The 11,057-nt window shown below is 42.3% G+C and overlaps 1 protein-coding gene across 1 annotated transcript in view; it reads left to right on the plus strand.

The window, feature by feature from the left end:
- Positions 1–10,070, plus strand: part of SHISA7 (shisa family member 7) — a 44,567-nt gene extending 34,497 nt beyond the window's left edge. Inside the window, exons 3-5 of the mRNA XM_040415535.1 lie at positions 821–880; positions 6,004–6,159; positions 9,484–10,070. Coding sequence (XP_040271469.1) covers positions 821–880; positions 6,004–6,159; positions 9,484–10,070 — 803 coding nt within the window. The remainder of the gene's footprint in view (positions 1–820; positions 881–6,003; positions 6,160–9,483) is intronic.
- Positions 10,071–11,057: the final 987 nt, after the last annotated feature.

Below are 11,057 nucleotides of genomic sequence, written 5' to 3' on the forward strand. Positions count from 1 at the left end.
ACGGCCGACTTGAAATTACACTGCTCACCGCTGCAGTTGCGAAGGCGAGCTGGTAAACAGTGAAGAGAAGGCAGCGCTCGTACAAGCTCTGTGTGTTCTTCAAACAGCTGATCATCGGGGGTGCCAGGAGTTGGCCCCCGCTGATCTGATATTCATGACCTATCCTGAGGATAGGTCATCAATATAAAAAAAAGTGTACAACCCCTTTAAAGGGAACCTGTCATCGGGATTTTGGGTATAGAGCTGAGGACATGGGTTGCTAGATGGCCGCTAGCACATCCGCAATACCCAGTCCCCATAGCTCTGTGTGCTTTTATTGTGTAAAAAAACCAATTTGATACATATGCAAATTAACCTGAGATGAGTCCTGTCCCTGACTCATCTCGGGGACGGGACTCATCTCGGGGACGGGACTCATCTCGGGGACGGGACTCATCTCGGGGACGGGACTCATCTCAGGTTAATTTGCATATGTATCAAATCGGTTTTTTTACACAATAAAAGCACACAGAGCTATGGGGACTGGGTATTGCGGATGTGCTAGCGGCCATCTAGCAGCCCATGTCCTCAGCTCTATACACAAAATCCCGGTGACAGGTTCCCTTTAAGACTGTTGAATGCAACCTCCGTTTTAGTAAATCTGCTCCTGTCTTCATTACAATTCATTTATTATTAGTTAAAAGTGCATGTGGAATCATGACACTAGATTGGTAAAAGCCTGGACATAAAGTAATTGCAATTACAAATGCCACACACATAAACAATAAGAATATTGGACTTGAATACATTGTCGAATTGCATATATTTATCTTTTTTCTAGATAATATGCACCATAATTTCATCCTCACTGTTAACAGCCCAAAGCATGCAGCCACATTAGGTAAGTTATACATTTATCAGTCAAAATTATGTCTGCTTTAAGTGCACCTGCTGGATAGGGTTGACCCTGCTGATTAAAATGATACCTGTCTTGTGGAAATCGCCAAGAAAAAAGACAGGTACTGATTGTAAGGCCTCATGCACGCGACCGTTTGTTTGGGTCGGCATCCGAGCCGCCGTTTTGGCGGCTTGGATGTGGACCTATTCACTTCAATGGGGCCGCAAAAGATGCAGACAGCACTCCGTGTGCTGTCCGCATCTGTGGCTCTGTTCCGCGGCCCAGCAAAAAAAAATATAACATGTCCTATTCTTGTCCGCGCTTTGCGGACAAGAATAGGCATTATATTGACGGCCGCCTGTTCCATTCTGCAAATTGCGGAAGGCACACGGGCGGCTTCCGTTTTTTGCAGATCCGCGGTTTGCGGACCGCAAAAAACGGCACGGTCGTGTGCATGAGGCCTAACTGAGGTCTTCAGTGTACTGAGGGGACGTGGTCAGCAGTGAAAAGCTGAGGAGTTGACGTGCACCAAGTGACTAGGTCCCACCCATCAGTGCACTGAGGTATTGATTTGCATAAAGTGTTTTCTGTTTTTTTTTGCAGGAACCCTGCATCCAATTTTCACAAGACAGGTATCATTACAATCAGAAGACACAACCCTACCAGGCAGTATGACTGGTTTAATAAGGTTGATACTGCTGACAGGTGCTCTTTAAGGATAGATGTTTTCAGCTTCAAATATATCATAAGATTTAAATCTCTGACTCTACCATCTGGGACAAAACAGCATATACTAAAATACAGCTTTGCCATGATTCTGACTTAGCCGTTGTGAAGGCATTGCTCTTCTAGTTTCTAGTGAATATTAAGAAACATATAAAAGTATTCTAATCAAGAATAGTAAAAAAAACACATGGATGGTCTACGTTGCTCATCAATTGCAACGTAGACCATCAAAAATAGCATTGTGAAATTTGTAATTATGTTTTTTTATTGTAGAGTTTTTCTCAAATCATACACTGAGGCCCGCAGTCATAAAATGTAAAAAATATACCGCTTTGTAAGATATGTTGATTACCTGTTTTTCCCAAAGGGCTCATTCAGACGAGCAGTGTAAGGCTACTTTCACACTAGCATTTCTATTTTCCGGTATTGAGATCCGTCATAGGATCTCAATACCGGAGGAAAACGTTTCCGTTTTGTCCCCATTTTGTCCCCCATTTAATGTCAATCTATGTAGCATCAGCATGTCATTTGTTTTTCACATTGACCAAAAAAACTGAAGACTACCCAGGGGTGGGATTCAAATTTTTAACAACAGATTCCCTACTTAACGGTGGACACGCGGCGTCACGACACATGTTTACATATAAATACGCCATATATGTGCAACACACATGCACATAAACAATCATATACATGGTACACATACATAAATACACCATATATACACTACACACACATACCACCCAACTAAGGAGCTAAACTATCAGCGGCGCGCAAGGCAAAGGAAGTGAACACCAGAGCACCGGATCGGGACTCAGCCAGTAACACAGTTCTCCGATCCAGTTGTAATTTTAACAACCGGATCTGGAGAACTGAAGGGAACTGGCTGAATCCCATGCCTGAGACTACCCATCCAGAGTCTCCTGGGAACCATCAGTGCAAAACAGACCGCTCGTGGTCCTTTTCAAAAGGGATCATTGTAAAAATGGACCAGAACTGAGAATGCTTAACGTACTGATGGTTCGTGTGAATTGGCGCATTGATATTTATGTGTCTGTGTACTGTTCTAAACTAGGACTAGACACAGACATGATAATCACTGGTCTGAATGAGCATTTAGTCTTATTTCACTCATAAATGAATTTTATACTGGAGTATAGGATCCTGACTACAAAGTCTCCTATGTAGTCAGGTTCTATCAGTAGAAGAAACAGTTAGGCTCCACAGTACAGAGAGTGTGTTCCAGAGCTGATCCTGCAGATACATCTATTCTCAGAAACCACACATCAGACAGCAGTGACTGAAAAGAACCTTCTCAGCACGAAGGACTAACAAAACATTGCTGTCTATAGTGATCAGAGGGGGCAGTAAAAATTGAGCTACCTCAGTATAGGAGAGCAGGGGCAGACCTACCATATCTGCATATTAACCTATGCAGCTGCACAGAGGCCCAGAAGGTTGGAGAGGCACTGTCACATTAAAAGTTGCTTTCTGCTATAAGAACCTGTTCACACCGTCATCAAGGATTTCATCCTCTGGACCTCATTGAATTATATTGGGTTCAGTCTAGGTTCCATCAGGGTGTCTGTCATTTTGGTGGGAAGAATAGCTATGTATGCTGTGCTATTCTTCCCGTCATTTCTGACAGAAGAAGAAGGAGCAGAAGAGGCAACAGCATCCATCATCCATTTAGAGGAGGACTGGCCATAGACCCTACAGGGAAATTTCCTGGTGGGCCGATGCCCAGAGGACAGCCTAAGCTCTACTTACGCTGCCGGCCAGGTACATAATGATCTGATGCTCTCAGCAATTAATGCCGGCTGCAGGTGCCCTACTGATTCAACTCCTCAGGACGGTGATACCGTTGACCACTTCAGCAGGCGCGGCAGTATTTTGTGCTGCCCTGTTTTTTTCCAGGGCCACTTTAAGTTTCCAGTCCGCCCCTGCATCCATTAGACTTCTTTACTGATCCAGCAACATACAGGAAAATGCAAGATTTTGAGCCCTTACAACGGTTGGGTTATTCCTCAATCTAGAAGAAGGTCCAGCCATTGTAAGAGATCGAAATGTTGCCGTTTCCTGTATGTTGATGGATCAATAAAGGAGGCAAATGGATGGTGGATTCTATCGCCTGTTATGCTTCTTGGATTGACTAATAGAATTGAGGACCATCCTTCTTTGGCATAAGTGAATCCAGGCTCTCCTTAGTGATATGCTGCTGTCCTTTACAATTTTGTTGGTATATCTGAAAGAATTGTCGACAGAGGTTCCTGACCGTAGTCCGAACCTAGTGACTTACTGAGATAATGACTTTGATTTTTAGTTATTAGTGGATTGTTAGAGAGACATTACAAAGTACACTATAATAAGCTGTTTGAGAGCAAGGGGCCCTTTGCTGTCTGTGTCCTCCCCATAGGAGCGAACCATCTCACACAGCAAGGGAAAGATGGAGAGTCTGTAGTATGTGACATAATGTAGTATTTTCTGAGGATACCAAAGGAAGGTAGGAGAATGCTTCACCAAGTATTAAAGGAAACACTCTCTCTTGGCTAGTCCAAGGAGAAAGAGAAAAGTTATCAAGTGTGGCTAGGTTCAAGCCACTTCCTTTTCCGTGCTTCAGGCAGGTGACTAGAGGTGAGAGCTGCTAAAACCCTTTCCTTGATCACTCTCTCTTGGCTGTAATTTAAATTTCTTTCCAAAAAAACTATGTGAAAAGTCAGAGCAACATTAAAAAGTTAAGATTGAGCAAGAAAAGCATATTTTTGGATGGTTGTGTGTAATTTGGAACTTAAAGAGCATTTGTCACCATGACCAACCTTACTAAACCAAGCATAAGTAAGGTTGGTCATGGTGAATAAAATGAGCCCTCTATTGCTGCAACTGGATGTTCCATTGCAAGATAATTATTACATTAATTATGCAAATTAGGTGATCGAAGCACCAAGGGGCTGGCCTCCACTCAAGGCCTGATTGACAAGGCCTCACTGTTTCGATGCCTGGCCTTGAAATCTCATTCGTGTGCAGGCAAGATCTTATCGACACATGCACACATGTTATCGACACATGATCTCAGGAGGCTCTCCCCGTTGAGGTCCGCATTGCGCAAGTGGCAATAGTAGCATAGGCGCTTGTGCAGTGCAGATTTCTGAGATTTCACCCTGAGATCTGCACTGCTCATTTGCCGATGACATCAGTCTAATTCCTGGAAAAGAAGAATCTCTGCTTCGCTTCTAGGTCAGCTAAGCCAAGTGTCTTCCAGGAGGAGACTGACGACCAATCAGGCCATGAGGAGGAAAGGCAAAGGGTGAGAGGAGAAAGTGCTAGGCCAGCCCTCTGGTGTTCTGTTCACCTAATTTGCATAAAAATTACAATAATAATTATGCTGTAATGGAACATCCGTTTGCTCAATTTATTCACCATGATCAACCCTATCAGGGAGTATGCCTGGTTTATTAGGATTGACAATGGTGATAGATGCTCTTAATACGTTTTAGAAATTTGGGGAATTCAATTGGTTTAATTGCGATACCTTTTTTATTTAAGATGCTATATCAAGATGTCATATTTGTGAAATAATGCTTTGTAACTGTACATTCAATTTTAAAAAAAATTAAACCGGATGAATTTCAACCACATAAACTGGCCCTATAATAAAGTACAAAAGTACTAAAATATGGCAATCTGGAAAATGAAACCTTACTACTTTTTAAAAAATGTCTTATCTTATCTTTGTTATTTCTTAGAGAGTCGCTCTCCTCTTGAATATAGTGGATTCATAATTATGAGTTAAATTTATTCTTACCTAGCGGTGATTAGCCATATGGCACAATGTTTTTGACCCTTTGTTCTAATTGACCACTGAACCCTATCCATATAATATCCTGCCATCACAAAAACAGGGTCCCGAACAGGCAGTCGCGATGATGTCATTGCAATGCGACTGTCTGCGCCTCTCTACAGCCTCATATGCTTCAGGCCTAGTGGCCCATAAGAGAGAAATGTGGGGAAAGGAGACATTGGCTCCTGTACCCCACCGCAGTATTCATACTCGGGGCACAGGGAAAAACATCCGGTACCCCAGCCCTATATGTTTTGGCCTGGGGACTCAAGGATCATTGATGGGCATTTTGGGCTTAAATGGCCACACCAGGAACCACAGGCCCCTAAATGCTCTATTGTAATCTGCTATTCATTCTTGTGACTGTTGGGGGTTCCACCATTGGGGATAGGAAGTGTTGATCTTGGGATGTTCACCTTAACAGCCACAATATAAAGGCATATACTGTAGGTGGGAGTGTAAGGTTTATAATATGCATGTTTTTTCTAACATTAGCCTTTTCTTCTAATTTCTGAACTTACCTTTGCGCTCCTTACATTGATGTATCTGCTCTTTTTTCTAGACTACCGGATTAACAATATTCAACTTCCAACTTCTTCCACAAAATATAATACCATGTCCTTCTCTCGTTCCTTTCATAACCTCTCTCACTTACCACCTTCTTATGAATCTGCCATTAAGTCTGACATCAGCAGATATTCTTCTCTCAAGAGGATAGGTATGTGTTCAACTAGACTTTACAGAATTTTAGCACATTAAAGGGACTCTGTCACCACTTTCTAACCCCCCCTTTTCAAAGTATTGTTATCTGCATGGCGCCCCTGTGATTATAAATGTGTTGTTAGAAGTTAAATTCGCCGTCTCCTTTTGATAAAAAGAGCTTTTATCTAACCTGTCAATCTTCTTGATAAGGTGCCCAGGGCGTTTCTTTTCGTCTCAATCTGCCGCCCGCCGCCGCCACCGTTGGTGCCCAGCTCCTCCCCTCATGCTTTCAGCGCCGCCTGAATGTAATCAAATACGCCTCCGGCTCTCTCTCAGTGCCCCCTCCTCCTTTTCAAAGATCCCGCGCGTGCGCACAGGGCTGTGCCTGATGCGCCCGTGCGGACATTTACAATCAGCCTCATTGAGCGAAGTGCGCATGCGCGCACTTCGCTCAACCTCCTCATCAGACGAGCACTGCAGCCGGCTGGCTGCAGTGCTCGTCTGATGAGGAGGTTGAGCGAAGTGCGCGCATGCGCACTTCGCTCAATGAGGCTGATTGTAAATGTCCGCACGGGCGCATCAGGCACAGCCCTGTGCGCACGCGCGGGATCTTTGAAAAGGAGGAGGGGGCACTGAGAGAGAGCCGGAGGCGTATTTGATTACATTCAGGCGGCGCTGAAAGCATGAGGGGAGGAGCTGGGCACCAACGGTGGCGGCGGCGGGCGGCAGATTGAGACGAAAAGAAACGCCCTGGGCACCTTATCAAGAAGATTGACAGGTTAGATAAAAGCTCTTTTTATCAAAAGGAGACGGCGAATTTAACTTCTAACAACACATTTATAATCTCAGGGGCGCCATGCAGATAACAATACTTTGAAAAGGGGGGGTTAGAAAGTGGTGACAGAGTCCCTTTAAGAATTTGCCCAACATGATCATTGTGTGTTTTAGCAGGTTTTAGGTGTTTTTGCCCATATAATGTGTTTTTACCACCTGGTGTTTTTTTATCTCTTTTTTTTGCATTCCTGGCATTTTTTTAAAGGAGTATGTGCCCCTTGTGATGTCACTACCTCTGTAGAGCTGTACGAGAAAAAAAACATTGGTAAATAAAAAAAAACTGCAAAAATGCCATTAAAAAACAGCAACACACATTACACATGGGTTTTTTGAAGGTGCAAATAAAACGGAGGTCTATGGAAGAAATAAATCAAGAAATGAGAGAAAAATGCCACAGCCAGAGCATCCCATGATTTGAAAAAAAAGCCACTGTCACACAAAACGCACCCCAAGAGTGAAAAAAAAACACTACAAGAAAATGGGCTTAATATTTCTTATAGACTTCCATGTGCCAAAAGTGACAAAAAACTGCAGTAAAAAAAAGCACCAAAACCCACCAGCCTTACTAATTTGTTTTACTGACTCGTTACTTGGTAAGTCTCTAATGGTAGTTGTTTGATTTAGTCAACAGGTTAAATAAAAAGTGTATGCAAAACAGTAAAAAAATTAAAAAAAATATGAAGGAGCATAAAAGCGTTATAAAAAAGGTTGTCCGGTTTCAGTAGGAAATTCACCTGAAATAAAGAATTGAGCATTACTTCCCTGACAGATCCCACACTTCGGTTTTTCCTGTCGGGCTATATTTACTGGCAATCTTTGCAGCCAGTCACTAGTCTCAGTGGTTGACATGATGTCACTATTACAACCGGTTAAATATATCCTAGTCGGAAGAACTGGAGAGCAGAATCTGTCAGGGAAGTAAAACTCTGTCCTTTCTTCTCAAGAGAGAGAAGCCATCATCAAAGGTGTTAGACAATAGCCTATTTCCCTCTCCCCTTTGAACACATAATGCTCAGCCAAACCATGCCTCCATATGTATAGGAAGTAGACTGGGAGTAGATGTTGGCCGAACAAGAATTTGACCATATAGTCAAATTTGGCACAAAACAATTTCCACACCGCGGTTTGAAGAGTATTATCTTCCTCCAGTACAAGATATGGAAACCTGGTTTCTTTGGAGCTTGGAGAGTCCTATCACAGAATACAAGGCTAGGAATGAGGGCCCTTTAACAGTGTCCCAGGATTGGGGCAATTATTGGGAACAAATGTTCATACATACATTCGTTCCAGTTAACTGGCTTGTAGTTTGTCAGCATCACATCGCCCTTTGTAAACTGGGATATGCTGCCAACAATATACAAAATTAATGGGAGCTGAACTGCAGGAAGCCGACACAGCTAATACACTTCGAAGGGATCTGTTTTTCCATCTCCAAAGCATTAGCCGAGAAAACACCTTTAATATTTGAAATGTACAGGGTGGGCCATTTATATGGATACACCTTAATAAAATGGGAATGGTTGGTGATATTAACTTCCTGTTTGTGGCACATTAGTATATGTGAGGGGGGAAACTTTTCAAGATGGGTGGTGACCATGGCGGCCATTTTTAAGTCAGCCATTTTGAATCCAACTTTTGTTTTTTCAATAGGAAAAGGGTCATTTGACACATCAAACTTATTGGGAATTTCACAAGAAAAACAATGGTGTGCTTGGTTTTAACGTAACTTTATTCTTTCATGAGTTATTTACAAGTTTCTGACCACTTACAAAATGTGTTCAATGTGCTGCCCATTGTGTTGGATTGTCAATGCAACCCTTTTCTCCCACTCCTCACACACTGATAGCAACACCGCAGGAGAAATGCTAGCACAGGCTTCGAGTATCCGTAGCTTCAGGTGCTGCACATCTCGTATCATCTGAAGGCAATCGTCTATGCTGTGAAGATACGAGATGTGCAGCACCTGAAACTACGGATACTGGAAGCCTGTGCTAGCATTTCTCCTGCGGTGTTGCTATCAGTGTGTGAAGAGTGGGAGAAGAGGGTTGCATTGACAATCCAACACAATGGGCAGCACATTGAACACATTTTGTAAGTGGTCAGAAACTTGTAAATAACTCATGAAAAAATAAAGTTACGTTAAAACCAAGCACACTATTGTTTTTCTTGTGAAATTCCCAATAAGTTTGATGTGTCACATGACCCTCTTCCTATTGAAAAAAAAAAAGTTGGATTCAAAATGGCCGACTTTAAAATGGCCGCCATGGTCACCACCCATCTTGAAAAGTTTCCCCCCTCACATATACTAATGTGCCACAAACAGGAAGTTAATATCACCAACCATTCCCATTTTATTAAGGTGTATCCATATAAATGGCCCACCCTGTATATTAAGCTAATGGCCTTGTCTCCAAGTAATTAATCAAATGAAATGCCTTAGATATTCTACAGGAAATTCTAAGTTTATATGGCTAACTTTATATTCTTTTGCATTATTTTCCTGAAGCAGAGAAAGACATGGATGAATTTTACTTAAAGCGGAAACACCTAGCAGAATTAACGCGTGGTACTCTCCCCCTTCATGTCATTAAGATGAACTACGAACGTGATGGCTACATGGAACAATCACAGGCACCAAGACGTGTCATGTCCCAGGAGCACATCCTTTCAGACAATCACTATCCTGCTCATCATGATTATACCATCCCCAGAGATCGCCTCATCTCTCAAGAACGTCTTCTTTCTCGAGATGTCTTACACTCACAGGAGCATCTTCTGTCTCCTGAAAGAATCCACCATCGTGGGCCAACACCGTTCCACGAAATGCGTCTTGGGCACCAGAAAGCCCTTTCTCACACCAATGTTTGTGTTAGCACACCAATGCTAGATCGACACCACATGATCAAAATGAATTCGCACCCAACTTCTTCCAATTCTCCCAAGACGACATGGGATATGGCTAACCACACTGCCAATCGGCGGCAAGCATTTGCTACAAAGCGTCAAAACACCATCGAACAACTCCAGTTCATTCCTGGCCCTCTACCCAACCAACATCTGCGTACTGGGAGCAAGAATGAGGTTACAGTCTAAGCTGCTTATTTTTACTGTTTCCTTTTTCTATATTAGGTAACAAGGCAGATGATTTTGTTATGTGGCTTCCTTACAATTTTCTTATTGCTTACTTTGTAATCAGCTCTTAAAACGTTGAGAAGAGCGCTCCAGTTTCCTGGAGTAATGGGAAGAGCAGGTCTTTTTTTTTTTTTTTTAAGGTTTTATTTAATCGCTTTATCGTATGAAGCTGCCTCCACCGCCAAGTTGATGGAACAGTCATTGGCATTAAAGGATGTCAAGGGTGATGGTGTTAAAAAGCAAGATGAAAACACAGCACCTTATTTGGCTAGATGTTACTTCGAAAGCTCAAGGAAAGACTTGAGGAATGGGTAAAGGAAAAGGAGAAGAGAGTCTCAATCTTTTTTTATTGAGCGTTGGCCAGTCAAAAGATTATTATTGAGATGACTATAACTGGCATCTGCATTTGGTAAGGGTCAGGTCAAAAATATTTGATCTCACCGAAGAGGAAAAAAACAAAAAACAAAATCGGTTGCACAGTATCGTTTCTACGTAGGATGACCACGGTGATGTCTCAGAGTAGCACTACTAAGACTTTTATGGATATATGCTTGATTTCCAAACTTGATTACATCATTTTCGCAAAAGAAGGAACTCAGTCATATACAACCCAATATAACTGTTATTGCAGGCGGTTCCGTACAGCACAAACTGTGTCGGTTAATCTGTCCAACGCTAATACAACTTTTTTTTCACAATGTAAGCAGCTACAATGAACTCTGTCCAATTTTGTTGCTTTTGCCTTCAATAAAAGTTAAGAACTACACTGAAAAAGCTTGCTTAGGTCTACAAGAACAACATTTAGACCCTCCTGAACTATATAGTTTGATTTGCTCAATAGCTGCATCGTCTATTATAAAAAATAAAAAAAATCCTGCATCGAAAGAAAGCCATCCGGTTCCTTACATTGTGGTATCAACGCGTCACATGATTTGGTCATTTTATTAA

The sequence above is a fragment of the Bufo bufo genome, chromosome 1 (genome assembly GCF_905171765.1).
Source record: "Bufo bufo chromosome 1, aBufBuf1.1, whole genome shotgun sequence".
Lineage (NCBI taxonomy): Eukaryota > Metazoa > Chordata > Amphibia > Anura > Bufonidae > Bufo > Bufo bufo.